At 40.1% G+C, this 26,864-nt stretch overlaps 1 protein-coding gene across 6 annotated transcripts in view; it reads right to left on the reverse strand.

The window, feature by feature from the left end:
• Window positions 1–391: 391 nt before the first annotated feature.
• Window positions 392–26,864, reverse strand: part of ntrk3b (neurotrophic tyrosine kinase, receptor, type 3b) — a 236,453-nt gene continuing 209,980 nt past the window's right edge. For all 6 annotated transcript variants that reach the window (XM_051941541.1, XM_051941537.1, XM_051941545.1 and 3 more), the window contains 4 exons: window positions 22,583–22,755; window positions 20,416–20,659; window positions 8,169–8,327; window positions 392–4,236 (listed from right to left, as the gene is read on the reverse strand). In XM_051941541.1, the coding sequence (XP_051797501.1) occupies window positions 4,051–4,236; window positions 8,169–8,327; window positions 20,416–20,659; window positions 22,583–22,755 (762 nt within the window). In that variant the 3' untranslated portion in view covers window positions 392–4,050. The remainder of the gene's footprint in view (window positions 4,237–8,168; window positions 8,328–20,415; window positions 20,660–22,582; window positions 22,756–26,864) is intronic.

Consider the following 26,864-nt stretch of genomic DNA (forward strand, 5'->3'; position numbering starts at 1 on the left):
ACAGCAATAGTCTACCAAAAACATGTTTGAGTTCAAAACTGTGTTTTAAGGGGCTTGTATCTCCCACACAGGTCCTTCTGTATTGATGTAAACTTCTCAAACTTAAGCTCAGACTTGGCACTTCAATGTAGGATCTATGGCTTTAAAACTGAACGTGCTGAAACACAGTCTGAAGAACATAAAATATGTAACTGTCCAAATACTTACGGTCTGGGCTGTAGGTGAAAAGGCAGGTTTCTATCACTTCAGGAGAGGATAGAGGAGCAGCAGACAACACAGACACACCATGAACACATGCTGTTCATCTTTGAGAGATTTAGATGAAGACAAGATTTAGTCAAATTCACACATTTTTATAAGACAGGACAAAATGGAAAAGGAGATCTTCTGATTGTTTGAAGACATTTTCTTAAGAGAGTCACATTAATACAAAGATCTATCATGGAATACCAGTATTTTATATACTGCAGTTGTTATACCACATTTTTATATTCTGTAACGTGTACATGGTAATATGCCAACTTCGCTTCAAAAAGTGTTCAGTTAGTTCATCCAAGAAAAGAAAAAAAAGTAAAACCTTTTAAACAATATTCAACTCACCATGAAAGGATTACAATACCCTGCAAATGCTCACGGTCTGTGTCATAATGTCTTTAAGCGTTTATCTTTACCACAAGAGAACACACAAAAACTCAATGCTTTGGGTAACTCGATGGATTTGATCCTGCCTTTCATATAAAACACTTGAAATAACTGAATGCTCATTAATGATTTACATAGTCCCAAGGGGAACAGAGACAACACTGTGATACTGTGAGAATTCATGTCAAGATAATAAGGAAGAGATGTGAAGAGTTCCACTCCAAAACGCTCGATATCCAGATACAACATGAAATAAAACCATTGCCTGAGGTTTATCATTCAGTGTCTGAAAAATCTCCAGGATGTGAAAATGATCTCATTTTGTCAACTGAGCACTTAATTATGAGCGGTTCCTTAAAAGCAAGATCATCTTGGGTTTAGGGGTCGTTTTTTCCGGTCACATTTTGGAACAAAACTCTTCATGTTTTCCAGTTCATTTAATACTGTAATTATCAAAACATATGCAATAATACCACACAATTAGATGGTCCACTTCAGTGATTATTATCTTTGATTAACACAAGTATCTGCCTGCCTCTGCGGCTCGTCCTCATGGTAACAGAAGAGGCCTTTATCAGAGCAACAGACTGTAAAAACCTTGTCCGTTGCGTACAGCCGATGGAAAAGAAATCAGGTTAATGAAAAAGAAATGTTTTCATTTCAGGAGGGTTTCTTTTCACAGCATGTGAGGTGACAGGATCCTGATGGTAACAACCTAGAACGCTTTAAAGTAATAGCTCCACATTTTGGGAAATGTGATGTTTTGCTTTCTTGCCGAGTTGAATGGGAAGATAGAGGTCGCAGTAAACCTAAGTGACACATCTTTAAGAACAATGTTCATTCTCTTGGAAATATATATGTATTTTGTATATCAATGTAGCATTTACACAAGATGTATGCTTCAGTAAACACATTTAGAGAGTAAATAAATTAGAACAACTTTGTTTTTATGAAGCTAAATGTAAAATCTAGAAAAGAGGTATCTGTGGAAGATGCCTTTCAAGATGCTTGATGAGATTTTCCAATTAGCTTTGGCAATTTGTTATTTTTTTAAATTAAATTTTGATGCTACTCCGTTAACAGCACCAGAAGTTAACTAACACATACAGCAATAATTTTTGATTTTGCTTTTTTAAACAATTGATTTATTGCCAATTAAATTTCTTTAAAACAATGTCACCAGGGTTGCTTAGTCTAAACTAGTGGAGAATTCAAGTTAGGTCGGTAGCTAGTAGCAAGCTAATATTAGCAGCTATCCAAAATTTACTTTTTTGTTGAAACTAATGAAAAACCCACTATATCAATCCCATGTTAACAGCGAAAGAAAACATTTGCATTTACAGAGACTTATAAAAAATATTTTGTACTAAATATTACATCTGCATACCGTAAACCATTGTCTTTTGATTTCCTCCTACCAGTAAAAGTATTTTAATGCTGTTTAAAAAAGGCTGCTAGCATGCTCCTTACCCTGGTTTACCCTAACCTTAATGTCTTGTTTCTGCACAGCGTTGTACATATTTTATTGAGAAATCTCATACACATGAATGGTAAAAGTGACATCATTTGTCCTAGTGATAATGACACCGAATGTGTCTGAAATGTATTTTTTGACTGGAAAGAATTTAATTCAGGATATATGCAATACATACCCAAGATGAAACATAGTCAGTTTTCTCAAAAAACACCAAGTGTACCTTAATATGACCAAAATAAGTCCCTGTCAGTATCAAATAGCACTGTTTGGGGAAAAGAAGTTCTAAAAATGTAAAATGTCTCAGTAAATGCTGCAACCAATGCTGAAACCCTGCTTTTTGGTAAATGGCATCCAGAGCTTAAATAAATTTATAAAAATTATATAATTTTTTGCCTATCTGAATATATTTATATTAAACCATACAATCTAATGTTCAGAAAGGTTATGTTTCAAATCTGGATATGTGGTTATTTGTGTTATTCTGAACATCAAAATGCTCTTGAACGAGGTTTAGCAAGATTAGCTAGCTTTAGCGCAAGGGTAACTGTTCCCCCTGATTCCGGTCTTATGCTAAGCTAAGCTTACCATCACCTGGATGTAGCTACATATTTAGCATACAGATGTAAAAGCTCTATTGGTCATAGCCCTCAGCAAAGAAAGCGAATAATCATATTCCCCAAGATGTCAAAGTGTTCCTTAACATTCTTTTACAGAATAGGCTGTGAAAGCAAAGTGCAGGTCTGCGACTAACAAGTGATGAATATACTCTCAGCTACAAAAATGTTTTCTTTAGCAGTTTCACACCAAAAAGCTTGAATAAGACAAAGCATGTGTGTGTGTCTGTGTGTATGTGTTGGAGGGGTGTGGTGTGAGATACTTATCAATGCATTATTCTTGCCAGAAAAAGCAAATGAACTGGAAAGTGAACACGAGGTTTCATCACCTCTTTGGAAAGTGTTGTGTTGAACCATGGCTCTGAGTCATCCCCCATTCTCCAAAGTCTCTGTGATTCGGTGTCAGTGGGCTTTTCCAAGTGTGTTCATTGCCATTCACCTTCACCACAAAAGACGACTTAACCAGCACTGACACGGGTAATTCCCAAGAGAAAGCTCCTCTGGAATAGGATGAAAACAAATACCATAGCTTTATACTTTAGCCACCCAGATCACAGTCAGAAGAGGAACCAAAGTAACATCCGAAAAAATAAGTTAACATAATTCTGACACATAGAATTTTACAATATGTACATTATTTTTTAAATTAAAATAGATTTGTCGGTTGTCTGATTGGGTTAGGTCCTCTACAGAGCGTTGCTTTTTTTCCCCCAACCATCCAGTGTTATTCCACAGAGGTCCCAGTAAAAGCTCAGTTCCAGCCAATCAGAGTGCAAGTAAGGCTTCCATCTTCAAGTCCCTGCCAGTCGTTTGCCGGTGGCATCTTCAGACAGGGCCGAGCCCTTAGCAACACACGTGGCAGACCCTTCAACACCTCGACAAAAAGAAATAAATATAAAATATATGTAATATTTCTATATATATTCATAAAACCAAACCCAGGATAGATTTGAACTCTGATGTGTTCTCTCCATAATATAATCAAACTGTGGCCATTTTTTCCTATTGCCAGTCCACTTCCCCTTCTGTCCCCTTTTTTGTGTATTTTTGCAGTTTTTCGAGGGAAAAAAGTCTTCTTCAAACCTGTACATCTTATATGCAAGTAAACAAAATGTAAAAGTGCGTGTTTTTTTGAATACGTTTTATCCACTATATCCAAAAGTGTTGCAGGCACTTAAGTCCTTCCCAAACAATGCAGGTGTTTTTCGACAGTGGAGCAGGTTGGTTTGGTTATTCCTGGATTCGTGTGGGTCATTCTGTATGTATGTCTCTGTCGATCTGTCCGTCTGATGAGGAACGGGCCGCCCCGAGCTGCTGCTAGCCCAGGATGTCCAGGTAGACCGGCGTGGCTTTTCCCATGGCGAACAGGACCTTCTGAATGTCCTTAATGTTTAGTCGCTGCTGCGGTTCCCTCTGCCAGCAGCCCAGCATGACGTCATACACCTCTTTAGGACAAATCCGTGGCCTCTCCAGAACCCGACCCTGGGTTATGCACTCAATAACCTGCAGAGGAGACAGGGCAGTGGAGTGAGACAGTCGATTCTCACTGACTGATTGCTTCGGTTTGTTCATAATGAGAAAGTGGTGACACTGAGCAGACTGTCCTTTGAGGTTTGAACTAATGAAAGTGAGATGAAAGAAATACACAGAACGCATTCAGTCCTAAATTTGTGCAATATTAAAGGGGAAACAAGATTTTTTTTCCCCCAGTTCCACAGTGCAAAATAACAATAATACTGAATATCTGTGGGGGTCCTTGAGATGTTGCTTAAAGGCTGATTGATCATTTTTTTTGTTGAGCTTGTGCAGTAATTAGCCAGATGACTCACTGCAGTCCTGACAATTTGACTTTATTATTTCCATCAATTCCAGGCCACTGTAGCTTAACAGAATGGATAGGGGTCTATTTGTGTGTAATGACTATGAGTGTACAGAGACACTGCCATGAAAAAGTGATATTTTTCTTGTTTACACTTCACATTTGTGCACCAATCAATACCAGCTCTAATAATATGGTCTTTTTGAAGTTTTTCACTTTTTAAGCCATAGCAAAATTACCAACACAGCCGAAGTGGGAAAACAGAAACTCTCCCCCCCAAGGCATATTATGGTGTCATGCAATTTCATGCTCTTGCAAGTTTGCAGCACAACAACAGTGTCAGAACAAAGGATTTGATAATCTACTCCTATCTGAAGCCTAATTTTCTGGAAAGAACAAACGACAAACTTGATCTGTGTTTAAATAAATCTGATTTTGCTGGTGGTTCGTGCTCAAGTGTGTCGACAACAATACAAATTATTAGAACAAATCAGTGGGGTAACCCCTGTTCTATTGTTGTACCATCTGTTTTCTTTCCTTGCTAGATTCTGTTCATCATGTCTCATCACCGGAGGACATGAAGAGGCCCGGCAGACAGGCTATCTTCAGGACATTGTATAAATTCCCAGATCACAAGCTTTACAACAGCTAATCATGACTGACAGGCCATCCAGCTGATTTACAATCGTTATTAGTTCTCCTGCATAGTGACATGACTTATATCTAGGGTCAGAGAAATCTAACTTTCTGTCAGTGCTCCACAGTGCTTTGTAGATATCATTGCAAATATTGTTACTTTTGCTACTGGACAAGGGAAAGTCGAAACAAGGGCATGATTTGTCACCCCGGCTTTATGATCACAGCTGGACACCTCTGATCACAGCACAAAACCCAACTCCAGTGTCCTCACTTAACAAGCAACTCGGAAAGACAGATAAGCAGCAGGACGCTCCGCTGCAGGCAGATGTAACAAGGCTGGGCGGGGATCAGCTGCCACTAAGAGCCCAGGCAGCAGGGGCAGCATTAAACAGTAAATGTGGAGATGTAAAATCCCTGACCACAACCTCAACATACAGTACAGTCTTCCCTTTCTGTTTTCTCCAAAGTACCATGAATGGATCATTCCACCTATTTTCAACTCGGTGTATTTACCATTAATGTGGCTATTGTGGCTCTATGGGTCATGCTAACGTTTCATTTTCCACCTTTACTGTAGAGATTAGGGTTAACCAACACATTATCAGGGTGACTAGCATGAGTTGCATGCATTTTTTGCAAAAAAAACTCAGATTTCTGTCATAAATCACCTCAAATATTGGTTTTTGAGTCAGACTGAATGCTAGGTCAGCTGGCAAATACATCTGCGCACGTCCGTTTGTTTACAGGCTGTTGATGGCTTTCCATTTGTCACGTGTTTCTGAAGCAGAACTCGAGCCAAACAAGACATCTGACATAAAAAAAGAGTTTTATTTTTGACTTGTAGTAGCTTTTAGTGACTGTGCGGAGAGCCGAGTGTTTGGTCTGGCCAGTCTTAGTATTTCTCTCCAGCTGATTCTGAGAAGGTGAAACACCACTCCCAGGATGACAATGTTTATCAAAGCCAAATTCATTAATTGTAGTTCCACAACTGGGATTACTCTCATCAGTGGACACATGGAGGACTTCCAAGTGTGGCATCAACAGGTCCCACTCACAGCAGTAAGTGTTTTTCTCCAGTCAGCAGCAGAGCAGCGACTCCCATCGTCCCCACGGAACATATTCTCTCTGCTTCTGTCCTCCTGAGTCTCTTTTAAATTCAATTCAGTTTTATTTATAAAAGCCAATTCACAACATGTGTCATCTCATAACACTTCACATAGTAAATAACTTATAAATTTTAAACAACAGAGAACCCAACAATCCAAAGTTGTCTTTGGATCGCCCATGAGCAAGCAGTCAGCAACTGTGGAGTTAAGTTAGCTCCTTGTCTGTAAACACTGCTTCAAAAACTACAGCCGACCATCAAACTTAAATGATCTTCTATTGTCCTCATAATTGCTCACGGTAAAATCTGCCACTGCATTACCTACTGGTTTTACAGAATGTCAGCCTTACGTATGTATGTGCCTGCTGACTAATGCAGAGTGATTGGGTCAGCCAGCATGCATCCCCTGATAAGGAACACTAATGCTTTTAGTAAAATGTCAGTCCCAGGCAGTTAATTTCTGTGTTTAAATGTTTAAAATGACTCCTGTAAAAAATTACTTTATTTGTTAAGCTGCAGGGAGCTTGTGTGAGTCAGCCAGCTATGCGCTGTTTGCACGTACTTCCCTGCAACTCCTCATTTCCCAGAATCTCCACACTGGAGGGGGAGAATGCCAAGTGAGCATGGCACTTAGAGTCCCAATAGCCAAGGCAATGGGAGACATTTGAAGAAATATCTGTCTGTCTGACATTGTCTCTCATATCTTGTTTTGAGGGTCTGAACAGTGTTTGGCAGAACAACAGTGTAAAAATAACCGGCCACTAGCATTTTTTTATTCTGCTTTATTCCTGAATAAAAGCGGATATAAGTCACGTAGCCCTGTAAATGGAGCCTGTAGTGATAGAGGCTGGCAGAGATCACAGATGCAAATTTTATTGTGTAGCTCCTTAGAGGAATGTGGTAGAGCCTAAAAAGCCCAAAAGAGAATGAGGTCTGTTTGAAACCACCTCCAACAGTATCCAGGTACTCATTTGTCACTGTCACTAAGTCACTCGTGCCCATTTACAATTGTTGCAGTAATGTATCATTGTGTAATGTGTTAAACACATCAGAATAACTGAATAATAAATACAATATTCCAGGCTACACTACCTGAGGATAAAATTACTTTTGAAAAACAGATTGAGGGTTTTCAGCTTTTCGGCTGTGACATAATACAGCATGTCTTTATACTGTCATAAGAGTCTGGCACGTAGTTTAATCAGCGTTTCATTTAGAGTCTCAGAACTCCGTCTGCTCAAGATACACAGAAATGTGGAAATCCCAATTTGTGTCAAGTCCAAAAATGTATTGATGTTTCTATTGAAATACTTCTAGGTGCTGTGCATGCCACATGCCACGTTGTTCTTTTAGGTCAGTTTCATTTTCTCAACATGGTCGCTTTACAAGAGTAATCCTAATTGAATTTTATTGATTCAAAGCACAGCCTCCAATGAAAAAACAAACCAATCATGGGTGTTATGCAATGTGGCATCTTGTCTGGTGGGAAAGCGGCATCAATTTATCACCTCGTTGGACTAGCGTGCATCTCAGAGAGAGTGAAGAAACAACATGAGGCAGTAGATTAAGATCCAAAATGGCAGTGTTCATTTAAATCTGCTATTAGAAAGCTCATTTTTTTTTCACTCTAGCTGAAGCAAAGCAAAGTATTTCCCTACCCTTGATGCTCTGTCAAGGAAGTTTTTGATGTGTTGTGCAATAAGCTGCCTTTCTTGATGTTTGGAAATGGAAAAGCAGACTTTCACATTTACCACTGAATGACCTGGAGCTATAATTTCCAGTGTGTGCGTGAAATCCTGCAGCACAGTCTGTGATAATATGTATGTACTGTATCTTGTGGAGGTTTATCTATATGCTTCAGGCTGTTTGTACCTCATTGTTACCCAGCTGAAACCAAGGCTGCTTCCCATACGTAAAGATCTCCCACAGGATGACTCCAAAGCTCCAGACGTCGCTTTCCGTAGAGAATTTCCTATACATGATGCTCTCTGGAGGCATCCAGCGAATAGGTAGCATAGTGTGACCTCCGACCTGAGAGGAGAAGACAGCAGAGGAAGAGTGATTATTATTGAAACACCGTAGCTTAGACACAGATTAGAAAATTCAGTCATCAACACAACTCCCTGGTGTCTGGGGATTAACTGTCCTTGCATGTAACTGATACGCTGGGCTTAACGTTTCATGAATGTCTGCTGTGCTGCTGAATGTTGACACTGATGCAGTTCAGGAAAATGCTGACTTATCTGCCACCTGCTCTGTATGTATCGAAACACTGGATGTGAAATTCTTTAGATTATGGTATTAAACCGCCCCTTTGTTCTTGATATGAAATAGCAATCTGCAGTCCCTTCTCTGCAGAAGTACAGGCATTAAACAGAGGATCAAAGTCTCAAGGCATGGAATTGAATGAGTTGTAATCACTTTTTTTCAAATAAATCAACCAAGAGGTTTAGAAAGCTGCTGAATGCGTGCCTGTGGATCGTCATAGTGAAGGTGTTCATGTAGCTGCTAATGTAAATGTGAATGTTTAAATTATACACATCAACATGTAACCCTCATGCATTCATATGGTTTACACAACACAAGGTAATAGTTGAGGAAGAGCAGATAAAACCTTAAACCTCTTTGATGTTTTCAAACCAGCAGAACATGAAATCCAAACTCCCCTTGCTGTAAATCCTCTGAGGCTGGATATTAATCGATTAAACAATCGTCCATTAATCAACAGCTTCCATTAGCAGGCATTGTTTTAAGATCTATTTCCCATTCATGTCAGTCGCTGAGGTTTTAATCATGGCACTGTCGAGCCACACAAGACCAATGTGGGAATGAAAGTATTGCAAGTTTCAGCTCAGAAAACAAGGACAGTATCACAGTGATTATTGTGAGGTGCAGGAGCCAAATTATACCACTGACAAATAATGTTATTAGCATGCTGCTGTGATCGGATGGGAAGCCTGAGTGTGAAGGTGCAACAGATAGTTTGGAAAGGTTACTGACAATCTAAAAATGATTTAACAAAAAACATCTTAACTCGGGTTCTTACTTTTTCGATAGCTCTCAGCAGTGCAGTCATGTAACTGCTGTAACTGCACTGACATCATTACATAACTAAAGTGCGATACTCAGGTCATACACTGATTCCATGAGCAAAGAGATCGAATTATGGTGTTAAAACACCTAAAAGCTGAGTGGACCTTCAGTGAAGTTTTTCTTTTCTTCTCTTTCTTAAAGCCAATGTGATGCTCAAAATCTATTTCCAAATAAAGAGTAATTCAATGGTGGGGTTCCAACTAAAGTCAATCAAATGGCAGTAATGACTGTAATGATTTGATAGACATGAATAAACATTTCATGTACAGCCGTAAATATAGACACATATAAAATATATATTTAAATATATATAAATATATATTTGTTGACTACCAACTGATGTATAGGATAAATCTGTTTTAGTTCATATGTTACTCCTCCCTGGTCACGTTACTATGTTAAGACACTCCAATGTAACATTCACAGAGCTAATTGTATGGATTTTGTTGTCCTACCACTTCCTGCTGTCGTTTAGTTTTTATCTGGCTTAGTTTTTGACCTTAACTGCTGTTATCTGCAGAGTTTTGTCAAGATAAAAATAAGATGTATTTTTTAGGCCCTTTGAGGTTTTTATCTCTGAGTCAGTGGAAGTACTCCTGCAGCGTATCAGACACAGGTCTATCATCCATCCATCATGAAAAGCACCCATCCATCCATGCATTCACTGATCCATGTAGCTGTCCGTCCATCCATGTATCATCTATCCTTTAAAGTTCATTTTCAGTTCTTAAGGACAAACTGATACCAAATCCGCAGTCAGGCATACCATAAGGTCTTAAATCGTCAAAAAGAAAACCTCTTAGCTTGTAGCTGCATTCACCCTGGCATGGTTCCTTGGATCTATAGCTCAGGGTTACAACACAATCAGATTCATTTAATCATAATAAGCTCTTCTCCCAACTCCATTTACCAGTTCCAACATCTGTGTGCCTTCAGCTGTGAGTGCTGCGTGGCATTTTAAGTATCAAGAAAAAAAAAATCAACTCAAGTCTTACTAATTACCTCCCAGTTCCGTGGTGTGCTCATTGCACATTTCCTTTGAAAGTCAAACACAATCTCCATGTGTCAGCTTGACGCTGCAGATGAATCTTCAGAATGTTTTTAAAGAAACATGAGATTTGTCAATCTGCCAAGAGGCTGCTACTTCCAGGGCATTTATTCAGAACGTCCTCCAGTTTGTACACTTCATCAAATTTAGTCGCTGAGCATGAGGCCTCTGTTTGTTTGCCTTTACTTGTCCTTCATCTGTAACCTTCTCTGAAGTCATGCGTTGGGTTGCACCAGCTATTCTTCTTTGAATTACTAAGTCAATTTGTTAACCCTCTGCAATTTATAAACTTGAGTTGTACCATTTTAGTAAATACCCAAATTTCTTGCGAAGTCCTCAGTGAGAAGACATCTCCAAATCAACAGACACATAATATAAAGATGTTCTCCCATGCAGACTACAATAGAAACTAGCGAGGTGGTTGTGCGCAGATAAGCATCTAGTCTCCACTCAGTTACTGCAGCTGAGCAACTCAGACAGGTATGTGGCAAAGAATTACTTTGCCAGGAGAACACTATTTCACTCTTCATATGTACACCATATATATATAAAAAATACATACGTGTGTGAGTGTGTGTGTGTGTGTGTGTGTGTGTGTGTGTGTGTGTGTGTGTGTGTGTGTGTGTGTGTGTGTGTGTGTGTGCGTAGGTCGACAAAAACTTTTTTACATTAACATGTTTATACTACACGAACAGAGGTGTTGCACCACAACAAATGCAAAATCATAATTTCTTTTTCATTTTCCCCACATTAACCTACACATTTTTCTATCTGAAGAAGTTATTCTCTCATTCAACAAACCATTGGATTCAAGTGGGCCCCAAAAAAACTTACTTCAGAATGCTTACTACATCGAAACAAGCAGGCCTATACTTCACAATTGATTTGCAGTTTTAAGACCCATCCGTTAGAATGAACTTTAGCAAAATGCAGTTGAGTTGAATCTTTTTTCTTTCTTTTCAGACCACGGTACTTTAAAAATGTATTTTTTTCCCCTCCTCATTCATCTAAAAGTCTGGGAGTGTTTCCTGAGCACATGCTTATTTTTCACCTCCATCCTGCTTCACATTAATACTTTTAGACACGTTTACACCTCGGAGCCGCCCATTACACCCAGTCTTCCATTCATCCCACCAGGGGTGAAGTTCTCTGCTCAGCTGCATCTCAGTGTAGAGTAGTGAAGTGAGAAGAATACCATTTTGTGTCATTTTCATTGAATTCTTGACTCACAATTCTGCTTTTTTTATAACTTGCCCAAGGGCATCTGGGGCATTAGAGAGAAACTTTGTTTAACTCCTGATTTTTCAAACGTCTCCGTGGCAGCTCCCAGCCTAAACAAGTGTGATCCCCCACCACCCTGGAAGACAATGGAAGCTGTTGTTTTTCTGCTGTGGTAAAACAGTAATTAAGATAAACATAACATTTGAGAGGGCTGCACAGTGGGGAATGGGAGCATGATTGTTTGCCTGCATATGCAGCCCTGTGATAGACTGGTGATCCTGCGACCTCAATGAGAATTATGCAGTGTACAGATAATGGATGGTTGGATAAAATCTGAGAGGCATTCAAGATGCAGAGAAAGAGCACTTCATCTTGAACACCTCTAAAATTTTATCCAAACACAGTATTTATTGACATTCCCAGAGTGAATTTTGTGGCTGCGAGGACAGTTGCCAGTAGTTCTCCCTCATGTACATCCTCAGACTCATTTGCCAGGGTTTCACTGCAAGCTAATGGCCAAATGAATACCGACTTACACTCCACCTGGTCTCATTACACATGACGCATTTTAGCATTGTACACAACATTAAGCCAATATTGATGCCGAGACCAGTCGCTCCTGTTGTGTAAAACCTCTGGGTCGAGCTAAGCTAGGTGGGCTGAGAACGAGGTGAAGGAGTTGGCGAGGGGCTGTATACCAATCCGTCCCCCTGTGGAGCTTTATAAAGATTAAACAAAATTAATTAAGTTCCCGTTAGTCTAAATGACTTATCTGAGGTCCACCCTGCCCATTGCATGCAAGGCTCAGCCTCATCAGATGCATGCTAATGATCCAAGCGTTGTTGCAGAGGCAAGGGGCATTAAAAGTGGCTGACTCGCTGCTTCCCAAATGACTGCATGCTATCACCTTGGGTTTTTGTGACAAGGCCATGGCAATTAGCTTGGAACATAGGGGAAAAGGGGGGAAAAAAAGCTGAACACATAATAAAAATAAAATAATTGCCCCTGTAATTATCCTCATCTTTCTCACTCAATGTCACATCGAGAAACTGGCAATGCTCTGCGGGGAGTGAGGAATGAGTCTGGGGCTTTTTTTGTTGCTGTGTAAACTGGATTAGTGCTCTGCCTGTCCCACCGTGGCAGGGGAGTGATTGGATTAACGGCGTGGAGAGCACAGCAGCATGGCAGGGGGATAGATTACTGGCCCAGTCGGGCTCTTCGATGGGTGCTCTGCGGCCTGCAGGGAGCCCTGGGAGGCCCCAGACATCTTTAAGGGCCCCGATAACCATCTAGACACACTCTCTCTCCCTGCTCTAACCACGCTGCTATCTCTGCTCTCCCAGCTCAAACAGCAGCAAACACAAGTTCACTTTTAGAGGCTATGATGTCCATTAGGTTTCTACCTGCTGCGTTGCTGCCAAGTGGAGATAAAGCGGTATCTACTCTGGCCGCTGCATGCCGGTGGGTGGTGAAACTTTCTGAAGGCTTTCAAAACACACACAGAAACTGCACCATTCCTATCATGCAATTTTATATTATGCATTTACTGTACTTAGCTCTCCAGGCTGACAATACAATGAGTGGAGAAGTAGCTCCTCAGTGGTGTTAATGATTTCATACCTGCTCTCTGAATATGAAATATTTTGGTCTATTATTAGCAGTTGCAAAGAAGACATATTGATGAGATACAACATTATCACCACCCTCGGCCTAATATGCTGGTGGCTGCCGGAACAGCTCCAACCTGCTAAGACATGGACTATACAATGAGACATCAGAAGACATTAGCAGCAGTTACTTTAAGCTCTGGAAGATAAGTAAGTTGGATCAGACCTGCCTCAGCATTTCCAGTCATCACAGCATTCAGGATATCCCACCTGCTGACTGGGAGCTTTGCACTTTCTGTGACAGGCAGACTCACTATACAATGTTTTCTTGGGACTCTCAACCTCACTGCTTCAAACTTGAACAATGCATATCCAGTAGTTTTGAAGTTCTTTGTCGTAGTAATACCAACAATGACGAAAATACATTTTCACTCAAACCATGAGGCCAAACAACACTATCTGCTGATGTAGAGTATATAAAATATAGCATTCTATGAATATCAGATGTTTCCTTTGCTCTATCAATAGGTTTCCTCTGAAGCCACCTTACAGATCAACCACCTCTTTTATCAGTCAGACAGACGGATGGTAACATAGGGAAAGAAACAGGTCTGAAGCTCATGTTAAACATTAATTTTGCTAAATGCAAACTGGTCTGATATTCTGCTTAGACAATGTTCATGTTGATTTTTTAGTAAAAGTTATTTAACAAGAGACCTGCTGGAGAATAGCCAGCTAGCATCAAGGTAGCTGACAAGTTCAAGTTAAACTGCCGAACTAATTAGTGCAGAATTGGGGGGGCACCCAGCGAAAACCCACGTATGCACTGCGAGAACATGCAAACTTCATTCAGGAAGATCCTGGGATAGCGTGGAAGCAAACTGGGGATCTTCCAGCTGCAAGGCCGAAGTGCTAACCACCAAACCACTGTGCAGCCATAATGCAAACTAGTTTGATCATATCCATCCTTTAACATCAATAATGTCTGTGTGTATTTCAATACTGTAAAGCATAAATTAACCCTTGGATGCATGGCCAACCAATACCTACACTCTTCCATGGGTGGGGTCAAAAATGACCCCAATTGAAATCAATGCATTTTTGCAAAAAACTTGAGACATTTCTTTCATGTTGGTTAGACATTATATATTTTGTTCAACAAAAGAGTATTTTCAGTTTTGACATGTTCTTTCTTCACTTTTAATTCAAATTTTATCACATAACAATCAAGCATAAATGAAATCCCTTTTAATGTAGCTAATGAATAAAAATAGGAGTCCAATTAATTAATTTATACCGAACATTCTGTCCTCCTTTAATGGCAGCATAACACCACCATTCCTATATGTATCACTGATGCACAGGAGACATCACTTACAGAAGGTTTTGTTGTCATCAGCTGCCACATTCAGAGCACATGGTTGTCAGTGTAGATCAGATCTTGTTAAAGTTACGTGCAGTCTGTCAAATGATATCAATCATAGGTCTACTCCTGAACCTCTATAAATAGTTTTTGATTCAAATGTACATGTTTGTTTGTAGAAATATTTTGTTTTTCACTGTTGCTGATGTGCACACATGGCAGCCTGTAAACCATCGGCTCCCTCCACATTATATATTCTAATGTAACCACTGGTGAGGTCTATTAAATCCCACACTTTGACTTGCACCATTGTCAGAAGATAATAAGCATCATTCGCTTTTTCTGTGAGTTCTCACAGTGTTTTGAATAATAGACAGAATCCTTTTTTTAAAAAAAATTAGTGACTCATAGGTATTTCACTGGTTGCATGGCAACCTCACAGTGATGAAATGACTTCAGTGAGCTACTGCTCCCAGGCAGAGAAATACTGCAGAACCTGTTGCTTTTACTGTCTTCGTAGTGACTAAACAAGCAAATTCATACATTTTGTCTTTAAAGTCTTTCAACAGTCACAGTATCTTCACCCCTCTGTTTCACAGTCTACATGTTAAGCCAAGATATCCACATGTTCTGCCATACCTTGACTAACACTTTTTCTCTGCAAGAAAAAAGGAATAGTTCCAAAAATGTTGTATGAGCTTCTCTAAAGCAACAGACAGCACTTCATCTGAGGGTACCAATATCAAATCCTTTTCATAAATGTATTACTCCGCAAGAGTATGTTCATGTAGGACAATTCAGCGGTAGGCTAAGAGAATAAAAAAAAACAAGACAACAAAACCCAAGGGGAGAGGCAGAACAGGCCTTTTTTCATCCCTTCTTGCAGAAGTAATAAATATGGCCTGTGTACTCATTAGCACCAAGCTGCATACAGTTTTGAGGAGCTTGTGCTTTATAAATAATGCAGCAGAGGAGTGTCTGTTTGATCCTTGAAACAAGAGAAACCAGGGGACCATTTTTCTTCAAAGCAAAGCAGCGCAGGTAAGCAGAGGCTTCTGGCAGAGTCACAAAGAACACTAAGTCCTTGAAACCAAGTCATTAGATTGTAACACGAGTACAGTGTTTGATAGTCCTCAGTCCGTGATTCCAAAATGCTGTCTCTGCCTGTAACCAATTTCTTTCTCCATTTTTCGACTAAATGTTGAGTGTAAGATTGAAGGTTTTTTTGTCTTTACTTAAGGTCAACTGGACATGATTTTTCTCCTTCAACACCATTCAGCTTCACATTTACACAATATTGCACTCAGTGAAATGAAGCGCAATCCCTGTCTTTGCTCAATCATTTTTTAAAAAGTCCTCAAGCAAAAAAGGTGAAAAAAATGTAAGTCTGCACATCTTAACTTCTCACCTAGAGGAACGGTTGCAGGCCACCTACAGCTCTAAGAAAACCAGTATTCAAATTTTTCTAGAATGCTTTTCATGCTGGCAGGAACTGAATTTGACACAAAATACCAATTAATCAGTGTAACAAATTTAGGGAGCGACTGACTCCTCAGTCAACATAACCAATGAATATTGCACAAATGTAGCTTTCTATTATAGGAGAAATGAAAGAAGAAAATTAGCTGTCAAATTTACTGCTTTGCATATTGTACAAGTAGCTCTGTTCTGTATTAAAGAGGACATCCAATACAAAGAAACCTGTCATTACACTGTGAGAAAATAATACATCCAGTAATGACATCTGAGACCTGCAGCACCCTGCAGCAGCTCCTCGGTCTGTCCTGTGGATGCCATTTCTGCTAAAAACAGGATCTCACTCAGTTTTCTGTCTTGCACCTTTAACGCATAGGCACCTTTAGAGCATTCACTGTCATTTATACCCACCTAAACATGCATAATTCAGTGCATCCCTCTCTGAACTCAGGAAAACATTCCCTGATATATCGTGAGGCACTGGTATAAAACATCTACATAGCAGGCACCGGTGCTGCCGTCGGCCTGCGCGGGTTCTGCAGTTGTCTCTTTTGAAACAACACAAAAGCGTATTCAACACAGGCGGAGCAGAAGGATGTGACAGATGGATGTGATTTAGGACAATATTCCTCTCTTACTTGAAGTTGCTCCCTCCTGCTGCAAAGTGTCTCAGGAGTCCCAGAGGACAGCGAGCGTCGATACGACTAGTCAGCGATGGGAGGATTGTACTCTTGGCAGGACGCTGCTATTTCTAATCACTCAACACAGGGAAAGTGTCCAATAGTGTTAGGAGCTCCTTATCTCTGGGCTCTGTCAATATTCCTCTGTGTAGGCGGGCAGTGATGCTATCGCAACGCACCAAACAGCAGCTTCACACAAGGCACGCCACACACATCCACATACACACAAATACACGCTGAATTCATACTGCCACTGGTCTCTTTTTACAAACCATTTCTCTGGTTTCTGCCTAATCCAACATACAGATTTGCAAACACTATTCTCCCTTCCTCACTGCAGTGTGTGTGCTGAAGCAGTAAATTATTCAATAAATTATTCAACCGTCTAAAATTTCCCCAATAAATTCACCAGTGAGTTTGATACGAGGAGCCAACGTTCAGTTGAAGACGTTGCTCAGACTCACTCACTTCTTTTTTAATAGACTGTTGCTTCAAGGGTTATTTTCTTTTCTTAGCTGCAATCACAGAACTGTGTTTGGTTTCCTAGTCAGCAATCCAGAGGAGATTGCATGCACCTCAGGAGGATTCAACACAAGATGCAAACCCTGGTAAGCTTCAAAAACAAAAAGGTCAGGCTGCAGCTTACAAAAGAAATACAAACTGAACTAAAACATCAATTTTAAGTGATTGTTTTACACTGTATTGTTGTGCATTTTCTTCACATTTTAACTGGCCAGTCATCCTGTGGTCTGCACCACTATCTGAGAGCCTTTACCTCACACCACCTTGACACTCCCTTGTTGATACTGCATACTGTATCTTTCTCAATCACGTGCATCCTTTCAAACCCCAGATCACACAGTTCATTGTTGCCCTGTTAAGTTTTATATCAGTTAAAGCCTCCTGCAGCTTCTCTCTCTGCCTGTCCTTTGACTGAGCTGTTAACGCACAGCACTTATATATTAGGCTTATAATTGTTCAGACAAGAACAGCCAACTGAACCATTTAATCTTCCAGCTGAATGGTATCTGCCTGCTAAATCAACTGTGACTGAGGCAATTAGATGAGCTGTTCTTTGGCCAAAACAAGGAAACACACTCAGTTTCATCCTTTACTTTCCCACTGAGGCCTACCTGAGCCACGCAGTACGCCTGAAGTCGTACTGGTAGTCACTGAGCAGCTCTCCTGGATCAGCTGACGGTTATAAGAAAGGGGTATTTGCACCAACGTGCTATTTAATTGCGTGCACTTTAGTTTAATGCTAGAAATCCCGATGTGAGCTTTATGTAATAGAAAAATAAAACATTTAATTAAATGTACATTATACAACAGAGATCCAATATCACTTAAATACCAAATGATGCTGGTTTGCTCTTGCATAAAATTAAAAAGTAGCTATTTAGATTTTTACTTGATCAAAAATTCCGGCATCACAGTAAGACGTCAATACAACATAAGTCAGTAGAATTTTCCTAACTGAGATGTGAATCTCATATTTTTTCAGTCTTTTATTTTTTGCTCACACTCACTCACAGATGTGTTTTGAAATGTTCACAAGAGAAAATACTCTGACACAATTATTAAGAGGTGGTGCAATTTGAATCATTTGACATTTGAGTGGTATCGCACAAAGGTGTAGTCAACTGGTGCCCAAAATTAAAGACACTTTCTTTTGGCAGAAATAAAACTTCTTGACTTTTTTGAAGTTAAAAGTATTTCCTCTTTTGCACAATTTGAAAAGAATGTCTGGTGTCGATTGGAACCTGCCTTTGAAGAAAGTTGGAACATTAACTCACATCATCTGCAAAGAAACGACATTTCACCCCTGCAAATAGCAACATAAATATGGATCACAAGAACATAACACTGCAGCTATGGTATTGACCTTCACTTAAGCACTCATCGTAACTCAATAATTAAGCTTAAATCAGATCTGGTTAGATATGAAGATGAGAATGCATTATTCAGAATTCTAATTCAAGCTACAACAATGATCTCCAGCATGAATTCAGTCTTGGTATGACACATGAGAGACCTGCTTAAAATAGAAATGACATACACAGAGGCTATGCATTTCAGAAGAAAATTTGCACAATGTACATGCAAGACAGTTTAAAATTTACCATGGTTACCATTAAACTGACCTGGATATAGCTGTCAGTGTCTTCTTCTTCTTTACAAAGAGCTTATAATGAGTATGCAAGACTGTGAGTGGAGTATTTATAAATCCTTGATGCTAAACCCATTATGAGCTTTGAATATTGTATTTCAGAAGTGTGGCTGGCAAATGAAAATGTCATTAAGCTACTGTATGTCAGAGAGCATAAGAAATATCTTTAAAATCCTTACGTTTTAATAGTTTCACATGTGCAGCATAAAATGCCATTCTGCAGGCATACCATTTTACATCAAGACATTGTGGAATTTAGATATAAAATGTTCAAATGTATGTTTATGTTGGTCTTGGTGGCCTCCAACACCACTACTCTACTGGGATCTGCAATCTTTGAACAAAATGAGGCCCAACTGATCTGTTGCACCTCATGGCACTGATTTATCCACAGACAGCCCAACCTTCACTGAAAACTACACAGGATCCTGCCATCATTCTTTCACAATCTAGAAAAGATATTCAGATTTTAATAATATAGCCATTATACAGATGGTGAGCATGAAGGAACCAACCCCAAACACTAAAGACATCTTCAAATTTCCTTACAAATTATTTTATGGGTTCAGAGCTGCTCACCCAGCAGGCAAATGCTTTATAACTGCTGGCGTTGCCACAAGCAAAGTCCGAACTGGCCCAGCTGTCACGCTGGGAAAACAGAATCAGGCGTGCATGAAGTCATTTCACAACACCAGGCTGCTTAAAGCAGCCAGATCTGCTGGAGCCATCAATCCACGTATTTGTTCAGTAGGAATGCTAAATTCTTCAACACAGCAGTTCCGGCCTGGTTTGCGGCATTCATAGTCACTAATCATGTTAAACAGTAGAGAAGACATGAATCAGAAGCTATATAAACAAGCCTCTAAGCATCAGGCTGGAGGCTCAGCAGGCTCATCTCATCTCCACCACACTGCTAAACCGCTCCATCTGAGCCTGAATGTATGAGGGCTGGTGTGGAGGCCGGTTGCACAGGGGAGGAGAGCTGTTAACTCTCCTTAGAAAAGAAAAAATGAAAAGAAAAACAAAAACACATAAACAAAATGACACAGGAGAGTACCAGCCTTCACCCATTAGAAATATCTTTTTAATTAGCAGCCTCAAAGGCTTTAGAAATGTTTTGATCCTAATTAGAAACCTAAGTCAAAATTGCTGCGAACATCTACCACTAAATGTCTTTTTTTGTGATTAGAGATCATTTTATCTGGAATTTATTAATCAATGTCTTATGCAAAAGAAAAAATGCTTTTATAGAACATGATGTCTGCAAAAGGACTGAAAAGCACCCAGTTCTTACCTTAAACACAGAGGGGAAGGTGAGTATATAAAAATAACTAAAGTCTGGAAGAAACTGAAACAACTTCAGCCTCTGTCGCTGTGATTCTCCAAATTCTGTTCAGTGTAAGTTGTTTTCATGGTAAAAGACAAGTAAACGATATAATAATGATGCCAACTGAAGCTTACCCTGTAGTAATCACTGCTGTAGATGTCCCTGGACATGCCAAAGTCTCCAATCTTGACCAATAGACCATTGCCGACCAGGCAATTCCGGGTTGCCAGATCTCTGTGCACAAAGTGCTGGGAGGCCAGGTAGACCATGCCTGAGGCAATCTGGGTGGCAATGTGCAGCATCTGGGAGAGGCCGAGCTCTCCATTGGACTGCAGTGGCTGGCCATCCACCAGGATCATGGCATCAGGGCCGTGGGCTCTGGGATAGGAAGAATAACACTCATTGAATTCACGCACTGGAATTGATAATAGAGCTGTCTAGTCTCAATCTTCAAGTAGGTCTCTACAACTTTGGCATAACGACAACCATTGTATCAACAAGTAGCAATAACAGGATCATGAAATGTTTATCTGCAAAATGGAAGACTTAAATTGATTCAAATTTTGCTAGTAGTAGCCACAATAGCACATTAGTCAAACCAGAACTATAGCAACAAAACCTAAAGAGGACGGAATCACATTAGTGTGCGTTTTTTTGCTTAAGAAATCCATCATTTTTTTGGAAGCCGACAGTCATTTCTCACTTTAAATTTTTCATAGTCAGCCTTTAATAACTGGATATAAGAACCCTTTTCAGCACGACAGAATGTAACCAAGCTGCCCCCATAAGAAGTAACCCAAAGCTTCTTACAGTACTAATACACCCTTATCCTGGCAATATTGGTGTCTTTTTATGCCTAGTGAGGATAATTAGCATAATAATGAGAGACTGTTAGAAATATTAACAAATTAACTATAACCTGCAAGCATTCAGGCAGCTTTAATTGCAGTGATAAATTGTTATGTGTCTGCACTGTTCTTATTAATTCACTGGCTGTAATGTGAGCATTATTCACTTTCCCCCCCCCTTCAAACCTTTCTTCATGTAAGCACCCTCTCAAGAATTTAAAGAAAGCTCTCGAATTTCAGTGAGGTACTGTAAGTTCAGCTTTTCCCAGATACAGGTTGACTGCAGGTTTCTGGGTGACGATGACGAAGTCATCTCCTGTGAAGTGTTCCCGCTGTTCTCATCACCTTCTCGTCACTGTGATTACAGACTAGGCGGCATGCAGGGAAGACTGCAGCTCTCTCACTCTCTCACAGGTTGTCTTTCTCTTGTCTATCTCCGTCTCATGATTTTAGTGCAAGCCACTGTTCTTTGCTTTAAGGATGTGAGCAGTAATTCAGCTCCACTGTAGGGGGATTAGTAGCCCCTTTTCTTTGCATGTGCCTTTTGTCTCTTGTCTTCTTATTTTACAGACATCCACTCGTGTCTGAGTAAGTGCTGGCTGCCCTCCGTTTATCTGAAGGTTGAGCTGGACTCACATGTCGGATCTTCTGTGAACTCCTATTGATTCTACGCACATCTCATCTCTTAAATGTGACCAACAGGACCAACAGACCAAGAATCAGCCATGTCTTGCACCTTGCATGAAAGAATTTCATCATTCGCGACATTGCCTTTCATTTCAGGAATGATTTCCCAACAGAAAGTCTTCACGCACTCTTGAATCCACACATACATTCGCACTCGCGCTTAATCGTAACGTGTCATCTTTTCAACTATCGCTGAAATTTCAAAAACAAGATAGACCCCACATATTCACGCACGCTCACGCACACACACCTCAGCAGACTTAAAATAAAACACTTCTATCCCAGAGTCTTTCTTTGCACACTGACATCAACTCCAGTGAAGCTTCCATTACCAAAGTGCTCGCTGTACCGGCATCGTGTCGCTTTTGTTGAGGCTTATCAGAGGTCACTTCCCTCGGTACAGTCTGACATTACTGAACAAAAGCACTGAAGCACTCATGTTTGCTAACCCAGAAAGCTGTGAAGTGGGCTGGATATTCTATCAGCAGCAGGAATTTGACAGAAAGAATTTCAGCTTTCTTGGACTCCAAGTAAAGTTTTACATTTGTCAACAAGTTGGTGAACAGCGCTGTCTGAACACTCCAACCAGCACCTTGGTTGAAGATGCCCTTAGCAGAGCTGGCGCCCCCACGTGCATTGGCATTTATTCATGCCTTCACTCACTGGTTTGTTACTTTTTATTTATCCTTTGAATAATTAATTCACTTGGCCAGCACTAGCCTGCTACTTTTGGGCTGAACTGATTCACCTTTAAAGAAAAACTGACCTGAGGAATTTGTTGAGGTCTCCGTGCTTCATGTATTCAAACACCATAATGAGAGGATCTCCGTCTACACACACTCCATAGAACTTCACGATGTGGTCATGCTGCAGGTTGGTCAGCAGCTCCGCCTCCCTCTGGAAGTCCTTCCTGGCCGACAGGTTGGGATCTTTGAGAGTCTAAAAAGGAAATTAAAAAGTCACATTCACCCATAAAGAAAAGGTAAACATTAGAGGTATCAGTCCAAAAGGTCTTCTTTTATCCATCTTTGAGTGACTTAACTAATACATCCATCGCAACCCTTAGCTTCTCATGACACATCGTGCTAACTAGTTATTGTTTGATGGTTCTTATCTGAATTCCTCAACTAGCCCATCAGATCTGCTGCAGGAACAGCCCACGAGCATTATCCTCTCTTCCCTGGACGTCTGACGTTACGGTGAGCGTATTGCGTCATTTCCTGTTCCTGTTTCAGCACTGTGTTGTGGTGTTAGCATGGCTTCTGCTTCTTCCTCTCCCTCTCCCTCTCTCTCTTTCTCCTGCTCAGTGTGCCACATGTTTAGTTATTCCTCTGCCTCCTTTAGTGATAACGATATATGTAATAAGTGCAGCCTTTTTGTAGTTCTGGAGGCGAGGCTCTCCGAATTGGAATCGCGGCTCCGCACCATGGAAAATAACCCGCTAGCAGCTAGCCAGGCCCCCTTAGCCGGTGCGGACCGCAATAGCTTAGCTTGTGTAGCATCTGTTAGCCGTCCCTTAGCAGCGCCCGAACAGCCGGGTGGATGGGTGACAGTTCGTAGGAAAAACAGTCCTAAACTCAAGCCTGCTGTCCCGGCTCACCACAAACCGCTTCATGTTTCTAATCGTTTTTCCCCGCTCAGCGACACACCCGCTGAGAAACCAACTCTGATCATTGGCAGCTCCATAGTCAGAAACGTGAAGCTAGCGACACCAGCGACCATAGTTAAATGCCTCCCAGGGGCCAGAGCGGGCGACATAGAAGCAAATTTGAAACTGCTGGCTAAAGATAATCGTAAATATAGTAAGATTGTTATTCACGTCGGCGGTAACGACACCCGGTTACGCCAATCGGAGGTCACCAAAATTAGCGTGGCATCGGTGTGTACTTTCGCCAAAACCATGTCGGACTCCGTAGTTTTCTCTGGACCCTTGCCTGATCTGACCAGCGATGACATGTTTAGCCGCATGTCGTCGTTTCGCCGCTGGTTGTCTATGTGGTGTCCATCAAACGACGTGGGCTTTATTGATAATTGGAGCTCTTTTTGGGGAAAACCTGGTCTGATTAGGAGAGACGGCATCCATCCCACTTTGGCTGGTGCAGCTCTCATTTCTAGGAATATGGCTGATTTTATTAGTACTCCTAAAGCATGACAACCCAGAGTTAAGACCAGGATGCAGAGCTGTAGTCTTACACACCTCTCTGCAGTTTCCTCACAGCTGTCACCCTCCAGTAATTCAGTTAATTTTATTGAGACTGTGTCTGTCCCCCGACCACCAAAATTCAATAAATTAATCAAATCAAAAATATACAAAAGAAATAGTAACCACAAAAATTTAATAAAAATTAATACCTCTATTTCAACAGAGCAAAGAGACAGGAAAATTAAATGTGGTCTGTTAAATATTAGATCTCTCTTGTCTAAATCTCTGCTAGTAAATGAGTTGATAACTGATCACCAGATTGATTTGTTCTGTTTGACTGAAACCTGGTTGCAGCAGGAAGAATTTGTTAGCCTAAACGAATCAACTCCCCCTAGTCATATTAACTGTCATATTCCTCGAATCACAGGCCGAGGAGGAGGAGTAGCAGCAATCTACCATTCTAGTTTAAAATTGAACCAGAGGCCTAAACCTGATTACAGCTCATTTGAAAATCTCACTCTTAGTCTCTCTCATCCAAATTTGAAAGCTCAGAAACCAGTTTTATTTGTTGTTATATATCGTCCTCCTGCTCCTTATTCTGAGTTTTTATCTCAATTCTCAGACTTTTTATCTGAATTAGTGCTCAGTTCAGACAAAGTTATTATTGTGGGTGACTTTAACATTCATGTTGACGTAGACAGTGACAGCCTTACAACAGCTTTTAATTCATTATTAGACTCAATTGGGTTTTCTCAACATGTAAATAAACCAACTCATAGTTTTAATCACACTCTTGACCTTGTCCTGACTTATGGCTTAGAAATTGAAGAGTTAACAGTATTTCCCCAGAACCCTCTTCTTTCTGACCATTTTATGATAACATTTCAATTTAAAGTAAAGGATTGTTTAGCAGCTGAGAACAAATATCATTACAGTAGGTGTTTGTCTGACAATTCAGTATCTAAATTTAAGGAAATAATACCCTCACTGTTTACTTCAGCAACATTTACTGATAAATCAGAAGGCAAATATTATTATTTTACCCCCACAGAAGTGGATTATTATGTTAATAATGCTTCAGCCTCACTGCGTACAACTCTTGATAGTGTTGCACCTGTAAAAAAGAAAGTTATATCTCAGAGAAGACTTGCTCCTTGGTATAATTCCCAGCTGCGGACTTTAAAGCAGGCATCCCGAAAGCTGGAAAGAAAGTGGTATTCCACTAATTCAGAGGTAGTGTATGTGGCTTGGAAAAATAGTCTAGTAATCTATAAAAAAGCTCTTCATAATGCCAGGACAACTTATTATTCATCTTTAATAGATGAGAACAAGAACAACCCTAGGTTTCTCTTTAGCACTGTAGCCAGGCTGACAAAGAGTCAGAGCTCTGTTGAACCTTGTATTCCTTTAGTTTTAACCAGTAACGACTTCATGAGCTTCTTTACGCATAAAATAGTTCTGATTAGAGATAAAATTAATCTGGCCCTTCCTACAAATGTCACAGATGCTTTTGAATTGGCTGTTAGACCTGATGAATCTTTAGAATTCTTCACTCCTATATGTCTCTCTGAACTAATTTCAACAGTTTCTACATCCAAACCATCAACATGTCTTTTAGATCCTATCCCAACTAGACTCTTCAAGGAGATTTTACCTTTAATTAATTCTTCAATGTTAGATCTGATTAATCTCTCTCTAGTAACAGGCTACGTACCACAGGCTTTTAAGGTTGCTGTCATCAAACCTTTGCTTAAAAAGCCCACTTTAGATCCAGATGTGTTAGCTAACTATAGACCGATATCCAACCTACCATTTCTCTCTAAAATTCTGGAAAGAACAGTTGCAAATCAATTGTGTGAACACCTACAAAGGAATAATTTGTTTGAAATGTTTCAGTCAGGCTTCAGAGTGCATCATAGCACAGAAACAGCTCTAGTGAAAGTTACTAATGACCTTCTCATAGCATCAGATAATGGACTAGTCTCTATACTTGTTTTGTTAGATCTTAGTGCAGCGTTTGACACAATCGACCACAAAATTTTATTACAGCGTCTAGAATATTCAATTGGCATTAAAGGGACAGCACTGGATTGGTTTAAATCCTACTTATCAGATAGGTTCCAGTTTGTGCATGTCAACAATAACTCTTCTGAGCAGACTAAAGTTAATCACGGAGTTCCTCAGGGTTCTGTCTTAGGACCGATACTTTTCACATTATACATGCTTCCTTTAGGCAATATTATTAGGAAGCATTGTATTAACTTCCATTGTTATGCAGATGACACACAATTGTATTTATCTATGAAGCCAGATGAAACTGATCAGTTAGCTAGACTGCAAGATTGTCTTAAGGACATTAAAACCTGGATGACTTTTAACTTCCTACTGCTAAATTCAGACAAAACTGAAGTCATTGTATTTGGCCCCAAACATCTTAGAAACTCGCTTTCAAAGCAAATAGTTACTCTGGATGGCATCACATTGGCCTCCAGTACTACTGTGAGGAATCTTGGAGTTATTTTTGACCAGGACATGTCCTTTAACTCACACATAAAGCAAGTCTGTAGGACTTCCTTTTTTCACCTGCGTAATATTGTAAAAATCAGGAACATTCTGTCTCAGAGTGATGCAGAAAAATTAGTTCATGCTTTTGTTACTTCCAGGCTTGACTATTGCAATTCCTTATTATCGGGTTGTCCAAATAGCTCTCTCAAACATCTACAGTTGATCCAAAACGCTGCTGCGAGAGTACTGACAGGAGTTAGCAAAAGAGATCATATTTCCCCTATACTTGCTTCTCTTCACTGGCTTCCTGTTAAATCCAGAATAGAATTTAAAATCCTTCTTCTGACATATAAAGCTCTTAATAACCAATCTCCATCATATCTTAAAGATCTGATAGTAC

This window comes from Acanthochromis polyacanthus, chromosome 2 (assembly GCF_021347895.1).
Source record: "Acanthochromis polyacanthus isolate Apoly-LR-REF ecotype Palm Island chromosome 2, KAUST_Apoly_ChrSc, whole genome shotgun sequence".
In the NCBI taxonomy this organism is placed as follows: domain Eukaryota; kingdom Metazoa; phylum Chordata; class Actinopteri; family Pomacentridae; genus Acanthochromis; species Acanthochromis polyacanthus.